The sequence below is a fragment of the Diplotaxodon limnothrissa genome, linkage group LG11, assembly GCF_057381915.1.
Source record: "Diplotaxodon limnothrissa isolate DT_005_m linkage group LG11, D_limnothrissa_male_GT1.1, whole genome shotgun sequence".
Lineage (NCBI taxonomy): Eukaryota > Metazoa > Chordata > Actinopteri > Cichliformes > Cichlidae > Diplotaxodon > Diplotaxodon limnothrissa.
In genome coordinates this window covers 4,348,920-4,375,473 of record NC_140606.1, presented here as the reverse complement: position 1 = coordinate 4,375,473, position 26,554 = coordinate 4,348,920, and the positions used below count along the sequence as shown (strand labels likewise).

The 26,554-nt window shown below is 45.3% G+C and overlaps 1 protein-coding gene across 1 annotated transcript in view; it reads left to right on the top strand.

Annotated features, from left to right (window-relative positions):
• The window catches only part of tsnare1 (T-SNARE Domain Containing 1), a 267,379-nt gene that overhangs the window by 162,604 nt on the left and 78,221 nt on the right, over positions 1 to 26,554 (top strand). Inside the window, exon 9 of the mRNA XM_085366785.1 lies at positions 12,628 to 12,710. Within this exon, the coding sequence (XP_085222911.1) occupies positions 12,628 to 12,710 (83 nt within the window). The remainder of the gene's footprint in view (positions 1 to 12,627; positions 12,711 to 26,554) is intronic.

Below are 26,554 nucleotides of genomic sequence, written 5' to 3'. Positions count from 1 at the left end.
GGCCCAGATCTGGTTTGCCAGTGGTGGTCCTGTGCTGGCCCATGTGTGGAAGTAAGTTGTGTGCAGCCACGGGCCAGTTGTAGACACACTGCTGGCCCTGTGCTGGCCCAGAACAGTTTCAGCTCTTGCCCCAGATGTCAGCCTAATGTGTACCTTAATCAAGCCATATAATGACAACATGTGTCGGAACATGCAAAACAGTGCAAAAGTAATGTGGTGAAACTGTCATGGTCCCGGGTCAAGCGACCCAGTATTTGAATTTCATGTATCTTTTGTATTCATTTGCACCTATCTTAGTTCACCTAGTTAATTTCTAGATTGCAGTTTAGTTTTGTTCCTTAGTTGTTTATGTCATCTCCCCCTGTACTAAGTCTCCCTGGTTCATGCGTCATGTCTGCGTGGTTATATTTAGTTCTTGTCATGTCTAATCTCCATGTTTCCCGTTTTACTTTGAAAGTCTGTATTCATTGTCAGCGTATTCAGTTTCACTTCTCCTGTCCTGTCGCTAGGTTCATGTGTGTCAGCTGTGCTCCCATGTGTGGCCACTTCCCCTGATCATCCCTCATGTGTATTTAGTCTCTGTGTTTCATGTAGTCTGTGTTGCGTCGTCTGTGTTCTCACCTCCATGTTTTCACGGTCAGTCTTTGCAGTGATCATCATAGTCTCTGAGTTTTCTTAGTTTGTCACAGTATTAGTTTTCCCAGTTTAGTTATAGTCTAGTCACGCTATCCCTGCTTTGTTTGTACACTTTGTCTTCAGCCATAATAAAGGCTCGCTTTCAGTTAAGTTTACTCCAGTCTACTCTCGTGTGTACGCACCTGGGTCCATTACACACACCACCGCACGGCCTGTCTCTGCAGACCGTGACAGAAACACTGTTCAGGCAATGAATGGACTGACTCTTATATAGCGCTTTGTTAGTTTCCAGGATTACTCGAAGTGCTCTATACAACATGCCACATTCACCCAATCACACACTAACCTTCCGATCAGTAGGTGACCCGCTCTACCTCCTGAGCTACAGCCACCCACTGGCAAAGATGAGTAAACCGTCACTAGGTTTGGATAAAGTGTACACTCACAAACCTGTCAAACCTGCATTTGAAATGTTGGCTACCATAGCAGTATAGTATTGCAACATGGCATTTGGGTCTTCTAACTAAAATAGGAAAATAGAAAGATAAATAGTGCCATCATTGCCAGACCTGGCCCACATCTAGTTGACATACACCCTGCCATGACACCAGTCAGTCAGAGGTGCCAGGTTGATGCCTGATCCAGGGAAGACCTGTTTTCTATCGGCCTGGGCCACATAACCCAAACCACAATCGAGCCAGATATGGTATGCCATCACATAGACCGTGCCATCTATGCCAGGCCTGGCCCATATCTGGATGACATACGTCTTATCATGCCAGAAGTCAGCCAGCAGTGCCGGCTTGATACCAGATCCGGGCCAGACCCCCTGGCTATATGGGTAGAAGCTATATTTATGAGTCTTCTCAAATATGCTCCAACTCTTTATCTATAGCCATATTACAAAATAGATAGTTGTTCCCCTGATTGTTATGCAAGTATCTTTTTTATCATAATAGCTCATACTCATAATTAAACAGATTAGACAACTACATGTCATAAAGTTATATTTAGCCAGCAAGAAGTTCTGTTCTGAAGAACTTTTTTTGTTTGATCATAATACACATTGTGTTTGCTTGCCTAATCTGCCCAATTGCTGGATAACCTGCTAACATGTTTTAATACACAAGGTAATTTGATTCGTGTGATTTGGATAATATACAGTCTTGTCTTTAAGAAACAACATTTTAGCCTTTACAAGTGTGTCTCAAACTTTTATTGTGCTATATCTCTGTGACTCAGCTAGTGTATGTTGCTAACATCCAGGAACTGTTGAGACGCTCCATGAACCGCCATTGCTATAAATAAAAGAAAAAGAACAAAATGGTCCATTAGAGTGAAGATAACACAACCATCCAGAGCCCCAGCTATTCCTGCAGTTTGTCCAGTGGGAAGGTTCTGGAACTCTCTCAAATATACTAAAAGAGTCTTCCCTTTGTGAGCATATGTGACAAGCTGAGCTGAGCAGGAATAAGGACATAGTAGTTTTTGGAAAAGTGAGGTTCATTTTACCCTGAAAAATGCAAAGAAATATACGAATAAAAAGTCAAATGATAGTTTTAGGCTCTAAAAGGAGGTCAGATAAACAGAACTAAACTCAAACTGTAATGATAACATTAGATACAGTACAATAATATACTAATTACTCAAAAAGAACCAAACTGGATAAAAACAAACCAACATGAATGACTATATCCTCTTCCTGAGAACCAGCCTATATCCTCTGTAATAGACACTATTTGTTATTTGAGATACCCTACTAAGTCCTGATGTACTGAATAGAGGACATCCTGGGCTTTCCATTGATATCTCATGTGTTTGGGTGGCCTCTTTTAGCTCCAAAGAAAGGAAATCACAAAAAATGTTCAATCAGAATATTTTTTTCTTCGGTTCTCAGGAGGATATCACAAACTGCTTTGTGCCATTGCATTATGTCCTGGAATGAGAGTGCTTCTTAATTTTTTTTTAATGATTAAAATTGCCTATAGACATACAGTGATCATCAGTGGTCCCTTGTCTTCAAGGCAGTTGCCTTCTATACCCTTTTGGTGAAATGGTGGATCACCTGAAAACCTATTTAAACACATTTAAACTCTGGTACCCACAGAATCTTACTTATTATCTTTAACTACTGGGTTTAGTTTAAGTTACCTCTTTAAAGCCAAATATTTCCTAATCATGGCAAAGAACATCCTCTGAGCAGAAGGGCAGAAAAAAAACAGAATTAATTAATGAGTCCATTAATCAGGCTTACTTCTTGAGCTGGTGAATCTAAGCATGTATTCCCCATCTTCTTTAACTCACCATTACAGAGTAAATGCTTTTAGTCAATCAGCACAATTCGTTCACCCAACCACCTCCTCTTGTTAAGTTCAAAAGTTAATTCTCTACAAGCTCAACTGGTGCAGTAATTATCAGGGGCCACTGAAGCCTTAAACATAAGACACATCTTTGAGCTGGCTGCAACCTTTTTACTCTCACTACACCAAAACAATCAATAGTACTCTCACTGTTATTGGCCAGCTGTAAATATATGTGGGTAACTATGTGTGGTGATACCAAAGATTTTGAACCACCCACTTCATTAAACGCATCGGTCTCATCCCATTAATGTCCGTGTATTGACAAGTTTAAAAGAGGAGGTCTTGCTGCTGTCGCAGTGTTAACTGTTAGACCAGTAGCTCCTGGTACCGCTTGATTATGTGTCAAGAGTAACAATGAAGAGTCACTTCTTTAACACTGCTCCCACAGGTGGCAAAGTATTCCAGCCATTGGTCTTTTCATATTACGCAGAAGCATTAAAATTCTAACTTTCTTTTTTTATGTTTATAAATGTAAATGTATATTCATGGATCAAATATAGACTATTTCTCCGGTGCAAAGTGTTATTACAGATGAATCAGCAAGGTTGTATTTAGTGTTCTTTCTGTCATTTATTTGGATGATTTTTTTTAAATGTAACATCATCTGCGTATGCCAGTGATGACAAAGGGAAGTAACTACTAAATCTTTGTTAATATTATTGTGGCGGAGGCGTGGCCCCGGGCGCAGCTGCAGGGGAGGAGTGCAGCAGAAGGCTCAACAGGGCGGCGCTGCGAGGCCGGTAAGAACAGCTGATGGTGTTTATGTACTGATGATGGTCTCCCTCCGCTGTGTTTATAGTGAGACGGGGAGGGGCGGCCAGAGGAGAGATCAGCTGGGCTCGTGAGCTGTCAGACTGTACGACTGAGTCAGCTGTCAAAACTCAACACTCAAAGCTTCAATAAATGTGGAAGTTGGCAGTACATACCTGTGTGTGCGTGTGTCTGTGCCTGGTGTATTCCACAAGTGGTGCCGAATCCCAGGAAAGTGCCGGTGGGGGAATGTCCGACCCACAGGCCGCGCCACCCGCCCAGCCTCTGCAATTCTTGGCGCAGATGCTGGCGGAGATGGCGACGATGAGCCGGGATCAGGCGGCCGACCAGCGTGCCCACCTGGCCGCGCTGCAGGAGCAGACGGACCGACAGACGCAAATTCTGGAACGGCTGGTCGGGGCCGCTGCCACGCCGAAGCCCTCGCCACTGTCGGTGGCGGTGCCCCGGATGGGGGACGGGGACGACCCACAAATTTTTTTGGAGACCTTCCGTGCCACGGCGGAGGCTTGCCAATGGCCGCGGGAGGAGTGGGCTCCGCGGCTGCTCCCCCTGCTGTCTGGGGAGGCACAAACAGCGGCCCTGAGTCTGCCTCCGGCGTCGAGGAGCAGCTTCCCGGACGTGAGCCGGGCGGTGGTGGACAGGCTGGGGCTCACCGCCGAAGACCATCGCCGGCGGTTCCGGGCCTGTCGGCTGGCTACAACGGACCGACCATTCGCCTGGGCCCGGCAGCTGCGCGACGCGGCGGTGCGCTGGCTGCAACCGGGGGCATCGGAGGGCGAGACGAAGCTGGTGGACAAGGTGGTGCTGGAGCAGTTCACGGAGGGGTTGCCAGCGGAGACGGCGAGATGGGTCCGGTGCCACCGGCCCGCAAGCTTGGAGGTAGCGGTGACGCTGGCGGAGGACCACCTTGCCGCTGGAGCAGGGGAACCCGGGGACGCCGGACGGAGGCCGAACAAACAGGCCCCAGTGCCAGCCCCGAGGCGCCGTGTGCCGGCACCAGGGCAGGCCGAGCGGCTGCCGGCGCTGAGCCCCACTAACCCTTTCGCGGCGTTGGTGCCGTCCAGGGGAGCCGAGCCAAGTGGAGCCGCCCCCGAGCCACGGAGAGCAGCACAGACGCCGGGGCCGGAGTGTTGGAAGTGCGGGCAGCCGGGGCACCTGAGGAGGGATTGTCCGCTTATGGAAGTGGGGCAGGTGTTCCGCGTTGCTGGCGCCCCAGCACCCTCCCCCGGTCCAGGAGGGACATACAGTATTCCGGTAAGGACTCGAGGGGGTATACGCCAGGCGTTGGTGGACACGGGCTGCACGCAGACCCTCGTACACCAAAGCTTGGTTCGCCCCGGGGCATTGCTGGAGGCAGAATGGGTGGAGGTGAGGTGTGTGCATGGTGACGTTCACAGGTATCCCATAGTGCCGCTGTTATTAAAGTATAAGGGCAAAATGCATAGAGTAACGGCGGCGGTTAGCCCGCGCCTGTCGCACCCCCTGATTCTGGGTACCAATTGGCCGGGGTTTCATCAGCTACTGGGGCAGTACGCGGGGGTGCGATCACGACCGGAAGCGGGGTGTAGCGTGTGCGCGGCATTCAGCGGTGACGCGGGGTCGTCCGACACCGACTCCGGGGGGGAGGAGCCGGCGGGTCCCTCACGGGACGTCCCGCCGGCCCCGGAAGTGTCCCCCATGGGTGATTTCCCACTGGAGCAGTCTCGTGACGGCACCCTACGCTCAGCCTTTGACCAAGTGATGGCTATTGATGGTCACGTGGTGCGCCCTGAGGCCGCGCAGACCTACCCGCGTTTCGTCTTATTAAACGACCGGTTATATCGAGTGAGTCGTGACACTCAGACCGAGGAAACACACACCCAGTTGTTGGTGCCGCAGGGCCGCCGGGAAACTCTTTTCCAGGCGGCCCACTATAACCCCATGGCAGGGCATATGGGCTACGAGAAAACTCTGGAGCGAATAACGGCCCGATTTTATTGGCCGGGCATCCGAGCGGATGTGCGCCGCTGGTGCGCGTCCTGCCCGGACTGCCAACTTGTTAACCAGCCGGCCATACCGAAGGCGCCGCTGCGCCCTCTCCCCCTCATTGAGGTCCCGTTTGAGCGCATCGGCATGGACCTCATCGGGCCGTTTCACCGGAGTGCACGCGGCTACCGCTTTGTGTTAGTCCTGGTGGATTACGCAACGCGGTACCCGGAAGCAGTTCCGCTGCGCACCATCTCTGCAAAGAGTGTGGCGCAGGCACTGTTTCAGGTCATCTCCCGAGTCGGAATCCCGAAAGAGATACTGACTGACCAGGGCACGTCGTTTATGTCTCGTACACTGCGGGAACTGTACGAATTACTGGGGATTAAATCTATTCGGACCAGCGTCTACCACCCTCAGACTGACGGGCTGGTGGAGCGGCTGAATAAGACTTTAAAGTCCATGATTCGGAAGTTCATTAACGAGGATGAACGCAATTGGGATCACTGGCTAGACCCTCTGTTATTCGCAGTGCGGGAGGTGCCCCAGGCCTCCACGGGATTTTCTCCCTTTGAACTGCTGTTCGGCAGGAGGCCACGTGGGGTGCTCGACCTGATTAAAGAAAACTGGGAGGACGGTCCGAGCCCCGCCAAAAATGAGATTCAGTACGTGTTGGACCTGAGAGCAAAACTCCACACTTTGGGGAGGTTGTCACGGGAGAATTTGCTCCGGGCTCAGCAGCGTCAGCAACGCCTGTATGACAGAGGGGCTAGGCTCAGGCAATTCTCACCGGGAGATAAAGTGCTTGTGTTACTCCCTACTTCCAGCTCGAAGTTGCTCGCCAAGTGGCAAGGACCCTTTGTGGTCACACGGCGAGTCGGGGACGTGGACTATGAGGTCGCTCGGTCGGACAGGGGAGGAGCCACGCAGATTTATCACCTCAATCTCCTCAAACTGTGGCGAGAGGTTGAAACCGCTTCTCTGGTGAGCTTGGTGAAGGAGAGAGATGAGTTGGGGCCTGAGGTGCCAAATTCTATCATTCCCGCCTCCCTCCCTTGTGATGACCATCTCACACAGGCCCAGAGAGCGGATGTTGTCGCGTTGCAACAGCGTTTTGCGGACGTGTTCTCCCCCCTGCCCGGCCGGACGTCCCTCATCGAGCACCATTTCGTGACGCAGCCTGGCGTGACGGTGCGTTCACGGCCCTACAGGCTCCCGGAGCACAAGCGAAAAATCGTGCAGAGGGAATTGGCGGAAATGCTGAGGATGGGAGTAATAGAAGAGTCGCACAGCGCCTGGTGTAGCCCCATCGTTCTGGTGGCGAAGAAGGATGGGTCTATACGGTTCTGTGTCGACTATCGCAGGGTGAACGAAGTGTCACGCTTTGATGCCTACCCCATGCCTCGGGTCGACGAGCTCCTGGACCGGTTAGGCACGGCCCGCTTTTTCACGACACTGGACTTAACCAAGGGCTATTGGCAGATTCCCTTGTCTGCCGAGGCCAGGGAGAAAACGGCCTTCTCCACTCCGTACGGTTTGTACCAGTTCGTGACACTTCCGTTCGGCCTGTTCGGGGCCCCGGCCACTTTCCAGCGTCTCATGGACCGGGTACTGCGTCCGCACGCAGCGTATGCTGCCGCCTACCTGGATGACGTGATCATCCACAGCGACACCTGGGCGGAGCATGTGCTGCGGGTGGCCGCGGTCCTGGAGTCCCTGAGGGGGGCGGGGCTCACGGCCAATCCGAAGAAGTGCGCGGTTGGACGGAGGGAGGTGCAGTATCTGGGGTACCACCTGGGGGGCGGGCAGGTGCGTCCACAGGTGGAGAAGACGGCGGCTATCGCATCCTGCCCGCGCCCCAGGACGAAAAAGGAGGTGAGACGGTTCTTGGGGTTGGCGGGTTACTATCGTCGCTTTGTGCCGGGGTTTGCGCAGCTAACCAGCCCCCTGACCGATCTCACTCGAAAGGGTGCCCCGGATCTGGTCCAGTGGACGGGGCCGTGCCAGGCGGCGTTTGTGCAGGTGAAAAAGGCTCTCTGTGGGGAGCCGCTGCTTCACACTCCTAACTTTTCCCTCCCTTTTGTTCTGCAGACTGACGCCTCGGACAGAGGGCTGGGAGCCGTTTTGTCCCAGCAGGTGAGGGGGGCTGACCGCCCTGTCCTATACATCAGCCGGAAGCTAGCGGAGCGCGAGCGCCGGTACAGCACCGTGGAGAAGGAGTGCCTGGCCATCCGGTGGGCGGTCGGCTCCCTGCGCTATTACCTCCTGGGACGCTCATTCACCCTCTGTTCGGACCACGCCCCGCTGCAGTGGCTCCACCGCATGAAGGATGCCAACGCCCGGATCACCCGGTGGTATCTGGCGTTGCAGCCCTTTAAGTTCAAGGTGATCCATAGGCCGGGGGCGCAGATGGCGGTGGCCGATTTCCTCTCTCGCTCGCGGGGGGGAGTTGGCTCGGCCGGACAGCTCCCCGGCCTCGAACGGGCGGTGGGGGTGTGTGGCGGAGGCGTGGCCCCGGGCGCAGCTGCAGGGGAGGAGTGCAGCAGAAGGCTCAACAGGGCGGCGCTGCGAGGCCGGTAAGAACAGCTGATGGTGTTTATGTACTGATGATGGTCTCCCTCCGCTGTGTTTATAGTGAGACGGGGAGGGGCGGCCAGAGGAGAGATCAGCTGGGCTCGTGAGCTGTCAGACTGTACGACTGAGTCAGCTGTCAAAACTCAACACTCAAAGCTTCAATAAATGTGGAAGTTGGCAGTACATACCTGTGTGTGCGTGTGTCTGTGCCTGGTGTATTCCACAATTATATATTTGCTCATATTCTTTTTTTGTTAATTTCAGGGCACATATTTCAAGTGCTATGATCACAATTCCTTTCAGTGGTAATACCTTGAAGCCTCTGTTAATGTACTGTACGAGAATTAATCATAGTTAAAATAACAGAAAATGAACTTTCTTTTAAAGTCGGATTCTTAATAGAAAGATTTAATACTGTAAATCAGAAGGGGGGTCGGATGCGGACGGGCACAAATTTACTTAAAAATCTTGCAATGAAAGGCCAAGAAGAGCATCATTAATGTGTTACTTATGAATATATCTGAATCACCACAAGATTTGAAACATTTCTTTTGATAATTTTTCAGTTAGATAAGCAGTGTAGGGTTGCAGTGGTTAAAAACAGTACATAAGGCCTCAGCTACCTATGAACTGTGTCCTGGTCTTGTTTCTGTCTTTTTTCCTGCTTCTGTCCTTTGCACCATCTTGACTTTCTCAATATTTCTGTCTCCACACACAGAAAGGTACAACAGTAGTACCCATTAGGCTACTAAGGCAAGTTATATGAGATTATAGGAGGTTAAATGAGGCCACACCTCGAGGCCAACGTCAAAAGCTTACGAACTGCTGACTTTGTGAACTTTATTTTGACAGATTACTGTAACATGTCTTCCCATTGAACATTAATTGATGCTGTAGTCTAAGAAAGCAGCTCCTGCAGGGTATACTGACTACCTGCTAACTTCAGCACGAGTAATTGTTTCAAGTCCTGCTTAGCACATGCAGGTTGATAGCAGCTGCATATTAACAGGCTTCAGCCATCGTGATATTCACATGAAATGTTTAAATCGAAAAGAATCTCACACAGTTTGCTAAAAAAAAAACAAAGAGTAGGCTTTACCTCTAAACTATACAAACGATGAACAATAGAGATGTCACCCATCTCTGAAACTTGGAGCTTTGGCTGCTGCCATGTTGGCCTTTTGAAGCCAAAGTGACTATGTTCACTACGGTCTGCTTGGGTCCCAATGAGATAAATTTCATCATCAGACAGTAAGTGTGAGAGTGCATCAGTGTGTCTTCCTGTTTCTTATGGCCATGTGAACTAGTCCACAGAGAGTTTACATAACAATCCACCAAGCATGTTTATGCCCAGGCAGACTTTAAAGAAGTATAACAGGAATGGCTACTCGGGTCTCCAGCTATGCACAACTGAGTTTAATCTAGTCTTAACTTAGCACTCCACCATTATATGTAAACATGGAGCACTAAGTTAACACTTAGACCCCCGGAGAGCAGTCATTTTGGTTTTCTACCTTAGACCCCTGCGGAGTCATCATTTTGCGTTTCTACCTTTAAAAGCCGGAGAGCAGTCAGTCAAATGCTGGAGTCGTTCATATGTATATTAGGTCGTTACCTAGGAATTCTGGAGGGAGGGGAGTGGGGGTGAGTGATTGAGGGGGTGGGGGAGTGGAGTGTTGCATGATGTCTTGGAAGCGGTTTCGTGCCATAGTTCCAATTATCTGTGGGTTTCCCAGGTTTGCTGACCAGCAGTCATTTACCGATGGAACCCTGTAAACCCCCCGCAAGATGACAATTGCAATAAATGCCATTAGTTCAGGGAGGTCCATGAACCAATGAACATGCTCCATGCACCACTCAGCAGGCCATTTGTAAATATGTGTACAAATGGTTGGTTTTTTGTACTGTTTTCATCAATAAATGTCAGCAACAAAGGACATACACCCATGTGTGTTGATTTCTCCCTAAGATGGCAAACTGAAACACTCCAAGTTGGTGACTTTTGGAGATTTGTTTCCCTGGATGATTGAGAATGCATCAAGATGAAACACAAAAGGAAGCTCACCGCTTTTGTTGCTGCCATAAATGCCATTAGTTCAGGGAGGTCCATGAACCAATGAACATGCTCCATGCACCACTCAGCAGGCCATTTGTAAATATGTGTACAAATGGTTGGTTTTTTGTACTGTTTTTATCAATAAATGTCAGCAACAAAGGACATACAAAGGACATGTGTTGATTTCTCCCTAAGATGGCAAACTGAAACACTGAAACACTCCACTCCCCCACCCCCTCAATCACTCAGTGAGTGATTGAGGGGGTGGGGGAGCTGCTAAAAGCGGTGAGCTTCCTTTTGTGTTTCATCTTGATGCATTCTCAATCATCCAGGGAAACAAATCTCCAAAAGTCACCAACTTGGAGTGTTTCAGTTTGCCATCTTAGGGAGAAATCAACACACATGGGTGTATGTCCTTTGTTGCTGACATTTATTGATAAAAACAGTACAAAAAACCAACCATTTGTACACATATTTACAAATGGCCTGCTGAGTGGTGCATGGAGCAAGTTTTGGGTGGCTTGCGACCTAAAATCCAAGTACACAGATGCAAAAAAAATCAGGCCACTGTGCGATGTGTTCACTGCTACAGGTACACATGTGGTAAATGCAGACGACAGATACCGTGGCAGTGCCAGGATTGTGAGTGATTGCTGAAAATGTTGAAATGTACTCACTCACTTTTTATCATTATTTGTAAATATGTGTACAAATGGTTGGTTTTTTGTACTGTTTTCATCAATAAATGTCAGCAACAAAGGACATACAAAGGACATGTGTTGATTTCTCCCTAAGATGGCAAACTGAAACACTCCACTCCCCCACCCCCTCAATCACTCACCCCCACTCCCCTCCCTCCAGAATTCCTAGGTAACGACCTAATATACATATGAACGACTCCAGCATTTGACTGACTGCTCTCCGGCTTTTAAAGGTAGAAACGCAAAATGATGACTCCGCGGTCAATTTAGCCAATTTAGCTTCCACTTCCACCATTTGACTGCTCTCGGGTTTTATAGGTAGAAAGGTAGAAGCCTGGGGATGCTAGTGTTAAAGTATAATGCATCACACGCCAGGGTGAGTTCTAGTAATTACAAGTCCTGGTTGACATCTAAGCTTGTATTGTCCCATCTCACATACTTCATCGTCCCCATCTTGGTCCTTGAATACAGACCCGACAGGTCAGTGGATGATGCAGTTATTATGGCACTGCACTTGAGGTTGCCTTTTATGGACTTTAGTTATGCTTTTAATATCATCCTCCCAGCTGGGCTGCAGGATACGATCTCCCAGTTCAATTCAAGGAAGCATGTGAGACTGGTATGGTTTAGACTTTCAGTGGATCAGCACTGCTTCCCCTCAGGGCTTTGTACTTTATCCTCTGCATATCTCTATACACTAACAGCTGCACCTCCAATCACCACTCCATTAAAATCCCGAAGTTTGCGGTTGACACCACGCTCTCAGGGCTCACCTCAGGTGGGGTTGAGTCTGGAGCAACATGGAGCTCAATGCTATCAAAACAGTAGAGATGATACTGGACTTCCAGCTCCACCAGTTCCCATATTCCAGCATGCCTGTCCAGTGGAGACAATCAAGTCCTTCCACTTCCTGGGAACAATCTCCCAGCACCTAAAGTGGGACCTAAAGATCAGCTACTTCAACAAGAAGCCACTTCCTGCACCAGCTGAAGAAATATAACCTGTCTAAGTCCGTGATGGTACAATTTTAGCTCCTCCATCATTGAGTCTTTCCTCACCTCCTCCATCACCATCTAGTTCGCTGCTGCCACTGCCAAGGACAAAGCCAGACTGCAGTGTGTCGTCCATTTCAATGAGAAGATGATTGGCTGCAATTCCCTACAAGACCTGTACACGTCCACAACGCTGAGATGGGCAACTAAGATTGCTGGCAATCAAATCTTCAGCATGATGATGGCAGAAAGATTGTTTCATATTTTGAAGGCCTTTAAAGTATATATTTGCAACACTGGTTTCTGAGGCATGATGTATGGCAAATATGTAGTGCATTGTTTTGACAGGGGTGTTTTTACTTCTATACTACTATTACAGATATTGTGTATCATTTTTGTTCAATATGTACAATGTTATAGATGTGCAGTGATTTCTGATGAGGTGAAATTCCTGCAACTGTAGTACTTGTGAGGCTCTACAAACCAGTAGTGAGCAAGTCAGTGAATGAATGAGTATTGTTGTATGTTGTTATATTAAAAGGAATCCAATCTGTTCTTTGTTTCCTCAGATAGTATTGAAGATTACATCCAGACAGCTTCTTCTAATGTGGAGTCAGCCAATCAAGAACTCGCCAAGGCCAACCAATACCAGGTAAGCACTGAATCGTCCCATGCTGCAGTGTGCTCCACACCTTGGAGTCATTTTGTTCCATTTTCATTTTGTGTACTTGACTGAGCCTTTTTATTGTAATGCACTCACACGAAGCTTAGCTTGATCAGCCATGCAAACAGGGACTTTGCTAACTAGATTACACAGCTTTATCACATCCCCCACTAGCATAATAACAGAAATGATGCAATTTCATGTCATACTTTACTAGCTTTTGCCTTCAGTTAAAATAATTGTATTTACAGGCAGAAACATAAAATGCCTGCCCGGAGTCTTTTAAAAACACAAATCCATATACAGTATGCAATTCCTATTCTGTGAGCATGTTACTTCTACTAAGATAATTTTATGTTTTATTCTACAAGTGTATTGACTTTGGGAGGAAAATGCATTAACGGACAACAACAGCAGACAGAAATTAAATAGAATTTATTTTTTTACTCTCTGTGGTTTTTGGGCTACAATTTTGACTTCACAGCACATATTGGAGAGAGGTTTTATGAGATGCCCAAGGGCCTGCTTTCACTCTTTCTTTTTGAGGAAATATGTGTGTATTCTGCCATTTTGTCAGGGACTATCTCAGTAGGCCAGAGCTCTGTTTGGCTCTTTGCTGTGTAGGGCCCAGGCTATGGTAAATAATGTATCGACTGAAGTGTCTCTGGGTTAATAAAGGATATGCCTTTTCCACACGTGCGACATATCTCTCTAGAGGTGCATCCAAAGTCTCTACCCACATAATTCGACAGACAAGCACATGTATTCTGATTGTTGACATTTAGATTTAGGTAGAAATCTATCTGGAAATTGTTTTCAGTCTGGTATTGAAATGATATTTCCTTTGAATCATGGTTTGACCACTGGGCTAAACTTTCGTTTTGTGATAGTCACATGAATTTTTAACAGCAGCTTTAATATGAAAACAACCGCTGGGCACTTTCCAATGCCTGCCACGACTGCAGTGCTTTCTGTCTGTCTCTACATACTGCCGTTCGACTTGCAAGTGAACAAATGAGCGAATGGCAACAGCTTTCTCATTAATTGTCATTTCATTATCTCAAGGAGAGATGAGCTGTGACCGAGCTCGCGCTGAGCAATTTAGCTCTCAGCCAATCCTGACAGCCTCTGTCTTAGCAGAGGCAGAGCAGCTAAAAGGAAGCAAAACAATAAAGGAAGACGACGGAGAGAGAGACAGACAAGCAGACGCTCTCATCGCTGTCCCATGGCAACTCTCATCTGTGGAGAACACTGGCAAACAGAGCTATCACCGAGAAGTCATATATCAAAGTACTGTTAATGACAGCAGCATTTTCATCAAATGCATAAATATCTATAGTCTTGCATCATTCGTGCACTGTCAATGGTGCAATCTCTGTATGTGGTTGAAACACATCCAGTGTCTGTATATGTGTAACAGTTTGTACTGTATGCATTATCTGCTCATTGCAAGATTTTACTGACTTCACTGATTTCACTTTTATTTACTGCTGTCGCTGTTAACCTACCAAGTGACACACTAACAGTGCGCACACACAGTCTGTCTGTGCTTCCACTTCATCTGATGGTTTGTCTGCTTTTAGTTTTCACCAGCTTTCAGTGCATTTGTCTTTGACAGACCCTTTCCAAATGTCATCTCACAAAATTTACTTCTGTATTCTTATGCTTCAACCAAGCACTAATCTCTGAAGGTGAAAATTCAAACTAAACACCAGTTCCTTGAATGGCCACTTGAGGCTTGCTGCAAAAGTGGATCAATCCACCTTAAAATGGACATGAAATACTACATGTATCCTGACAATCACAAGTGCTTTCTAACTTTCACACTCCAATGGATGCACCAGAAAGCAACTTAGGGTTAGTATTATGCCCAAGGATATTTGGCATGCAGATTGTGGAAGCCAGGAATTGAACCACCAACCGTCCCAACCAGCAACTGACCTGCTCTACCTCCTGAGCTACACCAACCCCGCACTTACATTTTGGTATTTCCTCAAGTATGAAGTTCTACTCAATGAAAAACAAGGACATGAGGTTTCCATGGTTTGTGCATGGGAAAAGAGAATTGAATGAATGCTTTATTGGCCATATGCAGGTTGCCCCGCAGAGGAATAGATTTACACACGCAACAAAGACTTACACACGCAACAAAGACATCACATGGGAATACAGTCGGAGATCGGCAGCATTACAGAGAAAACACTGAAAAAGTACACAACAATGGGAAAAGTACAACAGGAAAAAAAGAGACCTCTTCTCACGCTGGGCACCTATGGGAGGACAGCATGAGAACAGGAAACAAAAAAAAAAAGAGCACATTAATGTCCACATCACAACATTAGAGCACGTGACAAGCCACAGGGGTTGGATAGGGGGGGGGGTAATCCGAAGGAACACAACAGTCGTCCTACACAGCGCTACCATTTCAGCGCGGCACGCAGACCCGCCGTCTTCCCCCACAGGAAACAAGCATCGAAGGCGTTTGGAAAGGGAGGGGGATGAGTGCGGGCTTATCAATGTAAGTGTATGTGTGTGCGTGTCCAGAGTCCAGCTGAGACAGTGTCCTTCGCCCTATCAGGCTAAGTAAACAGTCTGCCAGCCAACCCAGGTGGCCTTGCATGGGATGGGAAGAATAGTCATCACACAGTCGTTATCAGGGAGTTGTTTTGGTCGGCTCTAGCCTTGGGCCTGAGCAGCTGACGCCGTGGTGTCTATATGTTGAATATTGTTGATTTCTCCTTTATGCGAGCAGCTCGAATTTAGCACTCTGACACTGGTCTCTCGATCTCCCGTTGGAGAGCCGCGAGCCTCCCCATGATGGTATCAAACTTCTGTTCCGTGGTGTTGTCATTCTTTTGATTCTGAGACCCCACAACTGCAGTGATCCGTTCTGCGATGTGATCCAACTTTCGCTCAAGGGTGTCATTTTGAGCGGGCCCCTCTCTGATGTATCCCATCATACGCTCAATGGTGTTAGTTTGAGTCTTCACGGCAGCTGTAAGCGTCTCCAAGGTGTTAACCATGCTGCGTTCGGTGTGAGAGGTCGCGCCTCGTTCCATCGCTTCAATTCCAGCAGTCAGCCTTGGGGGGGGGGTTTGAACAGCTGGTTCCGCTCTCTTATTTCTCCGATAAGTCAGGGCCAAGCCAGCTCCGATCAGCAAGAACCCTGTTATCATGGTTCCGAATAGGTAGATATCTTCAGCGTCCTTGATCGACAGTCCCGCCAGGCACAAGATCCTCCATTCCTGCCACCCATCCATCGTGTATCCGGCAGGGAAAGTCCCTCCAGGGCACTCGGGCTCTCCTGAGCCCAGACTTCTCGTTGAGAAAAGGGTGTCAATAGCATTCAGAGACCAGTTGATCAAATCCATAATTCTCTTTTAGGTTTTAGAGAACGACAGTGAGAGACTGTTCGAGGGAAAAGTAATGCACACGAGACATATTCTATTGCTTAAAATAGTACTGCTCTGTCAGCTGATTGCGCCGCTCAGCCTGTAGACCTAAACCAGTGAGGAAAAAACAAACAGGGAACTGACAATGTCAGACTGGTAACTATACTGAACAAAAATATAAACGCAACACTTTTGTTTTTGCTCCCATTCCCCATGGGATGGACGTAGAGACCTAAAATTCATTCCAGATACACAATATAACCATCCCTCCCAAACAGTGGTCACAAATCAGTCCAAATGTGTGGTAGTGGGCACATCTGCTATATTGAGATAATCCATCCCACCTCACAGGTGTGCCACATCAGGATGCTGATCTGACATCATGAGTAGTGCACAGGTGTACCTCAGACTGCCCACAACAAAAGGCCACCCTGGAATGTGCAGTTTTGTCTCACAGCAAAATGCCACAGATGCCACAAGCAATGAGGGAGCGTGCAATTGGCATGCTGACAGCAGGAATGTCAACCAGATCTGTCGCCCGTGCATTGAATGTTCATTTCTCAACCATAAGCCGTCTCCACAGGCGTTTCAGAGAATATGGCAGCACATCCAACCGGCCTCACAACCGCAGACCTCGTGTAACCACACCAGCCCAGGACCTCCACATCCAGCAGGTTCACCTCCAAGATCGTCTGAGACCAGCCACCCAGACAGCTGCTGGAACAATTGGTTTGCACAACCAAACAATTTCTGCACAAACTGTCAGAAACCGTCTCAGGGACGCTCAACTGCATGCCCGTCGTCCTCATCGGGGTCTTGACCTGACTCCAGCTCGTCGCCGTAACAGACTTGTGTGGGCAAATGCTCACATTCGATGGCGTCTGGCACGTTGGAGAGGTGTGCGCTTCACGGATGAATCATGGTTCACATTGTTCAGGGCAGATGGCAGCTGAGAATGTCCCAGTTCTTGCATGGCCAGCATACTCACCGGACATGTCACCCATTGAGCATGTTCGGGATGTGCTTGACCGGCGTATACGACAGCGTGTACCAGTTCCCACGAATATCCAACAACCTCGCACAGCCATTGAAGTGGACCAACATTCCACAGGCCACAATTGACAATCTGATAGACTCCATGCGACGATGTGTTGCACTGCATGAGGCAAATGGTGGTTGCACCAGATACTGACCGGTTCTGGGTCCCCAGACCCCCAATAGTGCAAAAAACTGCACATTCCAGGGTGGCCTTTTGTTGTGGGCAGTCTGAGGTACACCTGTGCACTACTCATGATGTCAGATCAGCATCCTGATGTGGCACACCTGTGAGGTGGGATGGATTATCTCAATATAGCAGATGTGCCCACTACCACACATTTGGACTGATTTGTGACCACTGTTTGGGAGGGATGGTTATATTGTGTATCTGGAATGAATTTTAGGTCTCTACGTCCATCCCATGGGGAATGGGAGTGAATAAAGATGTTAATCTCCTATTTAATTTATTTAGATCATGCTCATTTGGTAATAAGGGTTATGAAAGAAATCATGAAAGAAAATACTGTCCACACCATTTCACACCAGTCTGAAGTGTTGACATTGTTGAATAGCTCTAGTCAAATGATTCCATGCTGTGGTTTAATTTCAAATTTTGACCTTACTATCAAGATTTCGCAGTAGGAATTGAGACTTGACGATCAATAGAGGGAATAAAAAATGTAAATTAAAGAAAACTAAATATACTAAATGTAAAGGTGTAGACTTTAACTTTTTGTAATTCAATTTCAATTTAATTCAATTTTATTTAGATAGCGCCAAATCACAACACCAGTCGGCTGGGGGCATTTTACACATTTTTATACTGTAAGGTAGACCATATATACAGAGAAAACCCAACAATCATATGAAAGCAAGCACTGTGGTGACAGTGGGAAGGAAAAACTCCCTTTTAACAGGAAGAAATCTCTGGCAGGACCAGGCTCAGGGAGGGGCGGGCAAGTGCCGTGACTGATTGGGGTGACAGAAGGAAGACAGGATAAAGATATGCTGTGGAATAGAGACACAGATTAATAACAAGTGATGATTAAGTGCAGAGTGGTCTGTTAACACATAGTGAGTAGGAAAGGTAACTGTAGAAGAAACACTCAATGCATCATGGGAATCCCCCAGCAGCCTACACCTATTGCAGCAAAACTAAGAGAGGATTCAGGGTCACCTGGTCCAGCCCTAACTATATGCTTTAGCAAAAAGGAAAGTTTAAAGCCTAATCTCAAGTAGAGATAGTGTTTAGAAGCTGGTTCCACAGAAGAGGGGCCTGAAAACTGAAGGCTCTGCCTCCCATTCTACTTTTAAATACTCTAGGAACAACAAGTAAGCCTGCAGTGCGAGAGCGCAGTTAATTAAAACATTTAGAATACAAGAATAAGAGGGAGTGGGCACATATTGTTCACATAAAGTCATTGAGTGATCACAGAAATCACGTACAAGCAGAGAGCAGCACCCTGCTGAACTCAAATTTTAGGCCGTTTGCTCAACCTAGCAGTCATCACAGTGCAGTACTTCCCTGCAGTAGAAATGAGACTGTGGTAGCATGCAGATGCTACGCAGATTATATGCAAACTGGACAAGTCTGTTGCATCCAAATGATTCTGATTTACTAACATGCACACGAGTACACAGCTCTAATAGTGCATAAACTTTCTTCTTTTTTGCCCAGGGCAAGAGTCCATGTACATATTAGTAAATGAAGGCCATTGTTCTCTATGTCTACTTCAACAGAAGAAAATACATTTATGGTTGTGAACAGAATGCATTTTGTTGTTGGATTCTGTGCTTCAGTTAAACAATTCATATTTGAGGAGTTAGGAGGTCTGCCCACTGTTGAAATCACAGACATTTTACTACACCACATCCTTTCCCATGATAGGTTCAGATAGGTCCCCACTGTGTCACCAGCTAAACACAACAAAAATAGAGACAGACTTTTTTTCTGATCCTGTAAAAGTACATACATCAGAATACCAGGAACTGCATGAAACTAATATATAGCACCATGATCTGAGTCAGGTACAGCAGCTAGTTATCCGTTAGTGGGTGTTAGATCTTCACCATCACTCACTATTTTAAAAGGTAGTATGTTGAATTTTTTAAGTAAAAGTTAGAAACTGCAGATGCTTGCATGCCAACACCAATATTGTTATCATAAAAAGATTGAGCAGGACACAGAGGAAGAAGTGGGAGATGCAAGTGGGCACTTAAAGCCAAGCCTGATTGTTGCTGAACTCCTTGATGCACCAGTGCACAACACCAGCAATGGTCAATTAAGAGCGGTTGTCATTTTCTTCTGGTGTCCCGCCTTGTCAACTCACTTTACATTGAAAATAAATTGAATCTATATCCATTATGTAGAGGCAGATTACTCTCCCCTCTGCAAGTGTCTCTAGTTGCTGTGATGTTTTATCACCTCATCTGTGTTCAGCGGAGCACGATGAACTCTGATTGTTGACGGTTGTACAAGAAGGTTTATAATTACTAATAAAACATGTGTTATTGCAATTCAGTGAGAAAAAGCTAAAGCCGTTTAAAAAGTGGAAAGACTCACACAATGACTGAACCATTATTGACTGGAAAGGGGATGTTCACGCCAATGATGATGTCATTGTTAAGACTTATAACTCCATCTGTCTTCAGATTTGAAAATTGATCTCCCAGTGAGCACCTACTTTCTCTGACTCTCAGAAAATCAATGCACAGTTTTCCTCTGGCTAAACTGAGAACAGTATACAATGCTGGCTATCGTGATCATAGGAGGACCAATAGAAGAGGGAAGAAGAAGACATACAAAGGGATGATGCTTGGTAAGTGAATGGACCTATCTATATGTATACACATCTAAAGTGGTTTTCACAAGTAAAGTAAAGAAAAACGAATCACAGCATTCCAAATCTCAGCGATCACTGCACTTGGACTGAAAGGATGTGCCAATGCTGCCAGGAAAACTGGCTTTTTGCTCACTCTTCCTTTCAGTCCCTCTGGACTCTTTATGTCACTTTGAAGGATATGGAGTGGAAATAACAGTGTTTGAAGTTAACCAGGTTGATGCCAGTGACACTCCTCTGGCTCTGCCCCAATCAGCCACAGCTGGGCTGAGCATTTAAAAAAGAGAGCGAAAGCCTAACTGCAAATAAAACATGGATGCATTTCGGAAATGTTTGTGAATACAAATTTTTTATTGGATCTAAAAATATATGGAACGTAACCAGTGAATGTGGAGTACAGTATAGCTTAAATGACTTATCATCCACCAGACTGCTCGCAACTTGGTCGGGTTAAAGGTTTTGGCATAAGCAAAGTTCATCATCGCCTTTTACAGACACAAAAAATGTCTAATGGCAGTCTTGATGTAAGGTTATGGTTCTACACAAAGAGAGGCAATTCAATCAACACTGAGGCTGCAAACCCCAGCAATGAGACTGCGTACACAAAGATGATTGACTGGTCGGATTTGTCTGTCAAAATTAAATGTTATGATGTATCTTTTGTTGAAATTTGATACGGACGTTTCCCTTCTCATTGCTCTTGGCTCTTGGTGTGTGAGTGCAGTGTGTTGGGTGTGGCAATGTGTCAACTGAATTTTGAATCTTGGAAGCTAAATTAGTAACTTGTGAGCATGTAAGAACTAAGGGAGAAGTTTGCTCAAAAATGCTTTCCTCCGGTCACTAGATCAGGCAGATTCATGCATTTGAATTGATTTTTATTTCTGACACCCATCCTCCCAGAAATGGTGCCTCTCTCTGTCACAAACCAGAGACCTTTTACATGGTAGCTGAATGTGTTAACCACTACATTATGGATTATATTAAATGTATAGAGGTTGTTGTGACTCATCCTCCTCTGACTCAGTGAAAGCAGCTTCTGCACTCTTGTTCTATGGCAGACAAAATGCTATGCAGGCATGGGGTGGATTTTCTTTCTTTTCTTTTCAAGTTTAGAATTGAAAGTAAAGGAACAATTCATATTTACAGATACTCTGGCAACAAACTGCTGCCTACAGAACTTTGATTAATAGAAAATCCCCAGTCAAAGAACCTAAGAAAAAAATAAGACTCTCTCAGAGGCAGTCATGCTGTTTGACTGACATGTGATCTTTGGAAAACACTGCACTAGAGCAGAAATCAGGTCTGAGCCACAAAGTATGAGGACAAACTGAAAAGAACACAGACAGCAGCGATTGATTGCTTAGCAGTAACATTTCAGACAACAGACTAGAAGACAGAGAAGAGTTATAGATTACCAATTTGTGTGAAAAGGTTGCATTGCTGTCCTGTGAGACGTAAACATGCCTTACATCACTATTTGTATGTTACTGTAGGTTTGTACACTGTTTCTTTTGCATGTGTGTCTACTCGTCAAGATGTAGTATGACATTGAAATTCTGTCTTGCTTCCAGAAACTCATTTCTACCTCGACTGTGACTTTGGTTTCTACAGCTCTAGGAAGCAAATGTCAGCTGGGTTGAAGGCCACAGTACAGTGACTCTCAATGACAGCAGCAGCACAGAGACTGCTGGTGCTTGACTCTGTTTGACTCCTACACACTCATGATGTGAAAAGCCTTATAAAGCAAGGTTTCCCCCTATTGAATCCAGCATAACTGTACACACTGCACATCACTGTGAGATTAGTTCACCTTGCTTGCTTAAGGTTAACCCTCAATAGCAGTGATGAAGGCTTCATTGTAAGTCAAGAAAAGCTTTAGACTAGCTTTATTATATTCTCTAACAGCTTAGTCGAATGAGCTGTGTCACTATAAATCGTATCTGTTATCTGTTTAAACAAAGACAGCTGAAGCAGCTACTCAGACTGGCTTCTCTAAGGCAACAGGCAGGAAATTACCAGTAACCAGTACCAGTGTTGGGAAGGTTGCTTTTAAGATGTATTCCACTACAGATTACAGAATACATGCCCCAAAATGTAGTTTGTAACGTATTCTGTTAAGTTACATGAGTAACATACTCTGAATACGTTGGATTACTTAATATATTGGTCATGCTTTTCACAACTACATGAATGTACAATTGCTGTGTGATTTATTACTATTGCTGAACCGAACATGATTATTTGCAGCTAGCAGGTTGTTAATTCTATCCATCAAGTCTAGCTCTCTATGCACTAACCTCAGCTAACACCAGCTAACAATGTTAGCTCGGTTGTGAGTAGCCTTCAGTAATAGTCATAAATCACACAGCAATAGTACATCGAAGATAGTGATGTGGCACATAACCCTGGTAGCTACCACAACTAAAACAAGCTAGTTGCAGTAGGCTAAGGTTAGTTTTTTTTTTTTTTAAAGAACTTACTTCCAGATGTTTCTTTAGGTTGGAGTCTTTTGATGCTGAGAGCAGGTTGGTTGCTGGTGTTGTGCCAAAAAGTGATTGTCTGCCAAAAACTGATTTCCAGTGTAGCTGTGTGTTGTTGTTTTTGTGTGTGTGTGTGTGTAATATCGTTACGTATGTTGCTAAATAGACTTTGGTGAACAGGTATTACAAAGGGGTTATATATAAAATTAAAAAATTACCTGTTTCTCAAGTATCTTTGTAACTGTGTTACAATCAGCTCCTTTTTGTCCACTTAAAATATGTTTACAGAACTATTTTTGCATTTGTTGCAATTTTAGCTGTCCTCTTGGCCAGATTACTATTAAAAGAGACATTTTTAAAGTCAACAAGAATTTTTTTTAACTGCATAAATAAAGAATACATAAAATTCACTGCCACAAATTGATTGCAGCTTCTACCTTGTTACAGGAATGTTGTTTGTTGCTCAAGATGACTCATGAGGGATACATTTGACATATGTTTCACATATTATAGACCAACAAGTTATTTATAGCAGTTTAAATACAAACGATCAGTTTTTGGCACAACACTGACAGATTTCGCCCATCCCTTTCTTCTTTAAATGTAAAGTGGTGTTGGAATTTCCAAGTAAGAAATGCATTCCTGCTTGTGCACTCCTGGCTCTGTTGTGCTGGCTCCAGGTCCATTGCGTAACTGACACCACCAACATTAACAGGACGCTTACATTAGAGCTGTTTGTTTGGGTTTCTTGGAATGCGTGGAATTACCAAAATTAAATAGGGGATAGCCTAACATATAAAACAGAAAAAGATCGCAGTGTAATCCATTTATATCAACAAAGTAGCTGTATTGTAATTATCACCTATTTAAATGGTAACTTTTACGGAATACAGTTACTCATATTTTGTGTTTTAAATGCGTAATGCCAGTACATGTATCCCATCACTCCCCAACACTGACCAGTACATGACCATGTCTAGGCCCACAAATCAACTAGATCAGGAAATACTGAACCCCAGATTGCACACACCCCAGGTGTGTGAATGTGGTGAACAAAGTTTGTAATGTAAAATTCTTTGAATGCTCAGTGAGAACTGAAAAAAAAACCTTCATTAACACAAGTCTATTAACATGTAGACATAGCTTGATCCAATTTTATTTTTATAATTGAGAAAAACACGGCATCTACCAGCAGCTTCCCACCTCCATGGTCATGTGCTATCTCACATGATATTTTGTTTGGTACTGATTGCTAAGAGTAGACAAAGGTGTGATCAGCATCTATACCTGAAATCTTTGTCACACATACTGCCCAACTTATCAACATATAGAGATTGTCTTGACATTTCTTTCTTAACAGATCTACGGTTGTGAAACCAGTATTGGTCCTGTCAAGGAAATTTGGAGTCCTTTTATTCAAAAACTGTTAATATTTTGAATAATGCTTCTGGTGTGTTGTTGCAAAGAATAAAGAGTGTACAAGTACATGACAATATTTATGAAAAATGAGCAGCAATATGCTACGTTGCTGTGAATAGTTGTGATCAGTATGCATGAGTCCATAGAGGAGATAAAGATATAAATCTAAGTAAGCATACATTTGATCCCCTTTTAAACAGTGTCTAAAGTTAATGTTGACATGTTTAAAAACTCCAGGAGGAAAATGAGCTTTTTCATGCATTATTCAACAAAAATATAAGAAATAAAAGAAATATGTTCTTCTAGATGAGACTAGTCTGAGTTTGGCTTGCTCTTCAATGCAATATTTTTTCCCTCTCAAATCCCACCTCAACCTTTCACCGGATTCAAAGTATGGATATGACTTGGCCATCCAGTAACAAGCCATTCCTCCTGGATGGTTCTTGGTCAGTTTCTTGTGTTTTGTTATAATTCTGTATTATGGTTTATGTTCTGATTCTCTATTTGTTATTGTTGTTGTTATTAACTGGTGTTTCGGTTTAATTGTTGTTAAGAGTTTAGTTCTTAGGTTTTGATTCTGTGCTTCTCAGTGTCTGTGCCTCTGTCTCTGTCCTGGTCCCACGTCTCTATGTTCCCTCTGTTGCCATGTCTGTAATGTTGTGTCTCTTAGTCTGTGTCCGTGTGCACTTGTCATATTTCCTGTTTTACTTTGATCATCATGTGTGCTTTGTTATTGTGTCTAGTTTTACCTCCCTTGTCTTGTACTGCTTAATTTTTCTCAGCTGTTTGCCTCCTGTCTCGCGTTCCCCGATTACTCTGCTGTGTATTTTAGTCCTTTGTCATTCACTGCTTGCTGTCATGTCATACACAGTGTTGCCAACTTGCCGACTTTGTCGCTATATTTAGCGAGTTTTCAGAGCAACTTTTTTTTCTGAAAAGCAACTAGCAACAAATCTGGCGACTTTTGCTGGTGTTATTGGAGACTTAATGACAGACTTTTTGATGTGAAAGCACATATCGCTCTCAACAAGCAGCGGGTTCTGCCATGGGCACCTTGCCAGTGCCAAAGCGTTCACAGTCCTCACGCACCAGTCGCTCCCAGCTGCTGTCAGAGCAGATGGTCACTGCAGATCAGGTTTCCATAACACAACCTGACACAGACAACTATTCACACCAATTTAGAATCACAGATTATCCTAATCAAATGCAAGTCTTTGGACTGTGGGATGAACTGGGGTACCTGGAAAGAACGCATGCAAACGTGGAGAGGACATGTAAATTCCACAGAAATGCTCCCACAGTGACAGTCCTATTGGTAATCATCCATCCATTTGCTCCCGCTTATCCTTTTCAGGGTCGCGGGGGGCGCTGGAGCCTATCCCAGCTGTCATAGGGCGAGAGGCGGGGTACACCCTGGACAGGTCGCCAGTCTGTCGCAGGGCTAACACACAGGGACAGACAACCATTCGCACTCACATTCATTCGCACATTCACACCTAGTGGCAATTTGGATTATCTAGTTAACCTATCCCCACAAGCTGCATGTCTTTGGACGGTGGGAGGAAGCCGGAGTACCCGGAGGGAACCCACACAAACACGGGGAGAATAGGCCTGATGTTGGAATTGAACTCAGGACCTTCTTGCTGTGCGGCAACAGTGCTAACCACCGTGCCACCGTGCTGCCCCTATTGGTAATCAGTCTGCTAAATTAACACCTATCATGTCCAAAAACACTTTTTTTGACCACTGTGGAAGCCAAATGGATATTCTTTGACTCTTTGAAAGCACTCTGCCGGTGACATCTTTCTGAGGTTTGGGTGTGTCTGAGGGCTTCCTCTCCTATTTGCTTCTTCCGCTGCTTAGATCTTTTTCATGATTTTTCATGTGTTTGAATAAACTAGTGGTATTTCAAATAGCCTTCACACACACAAAGCTTGCAATGTTTTCATTTACAACTGTAAAATCTCTCTGCGGGACACTCCTCTTGGACTCTACCATCATGCTCTGCTGTGAACATATGTGTGCTTAGCACCATTGAGTCACGTGATGGCAAGAAAACAAAACACAGGGAAACAAAGTGTGCATGCAAAATGTGAGAGGAGCAGTGTTTGCATAGGGATGTCTAATTTGAGAAACTAAAACTAAAGCTTCAACCCCATTAAGCTAGTTTAAGTCCTGTACCAATATCAGTTAAATCAGTGGTTGAATATACATAGAAGGCTTCCCATTACATATTGTCCCAGGAAAGTGTAGCAGAAGCAATGGCCACTGCTTGCCACTGTGAATAATAAAAGTGACACAGAAACAGGTGAGTCATAACCAGTGATGAGATAGTCCTCAGGAGTAACTGGTCAGACTTATCTTTGCTTACATTAACATCAGCAAAAACAATGTATGCAGGGGTTTGCATGGCCAAATAGCAAGTAGATGTAATCTAGATATAATATCTAGATGGTCCATATGTTGCACCTTTAATGTTACTTTTAACAATAATATATTGTTTCATTGAATTATAAATGCTGTCTACTTTAATACTGTGGTAAAATCTGCAGTATCCAGCAAACTGTTCTGTTTGAACTTTCCCATTTTCTTGCGTTGCTGAGGTTAGAGAGAAGCCTCAACCATTTGTCTACCATAGGTAGACAAAATAACAGTCTTTTTAA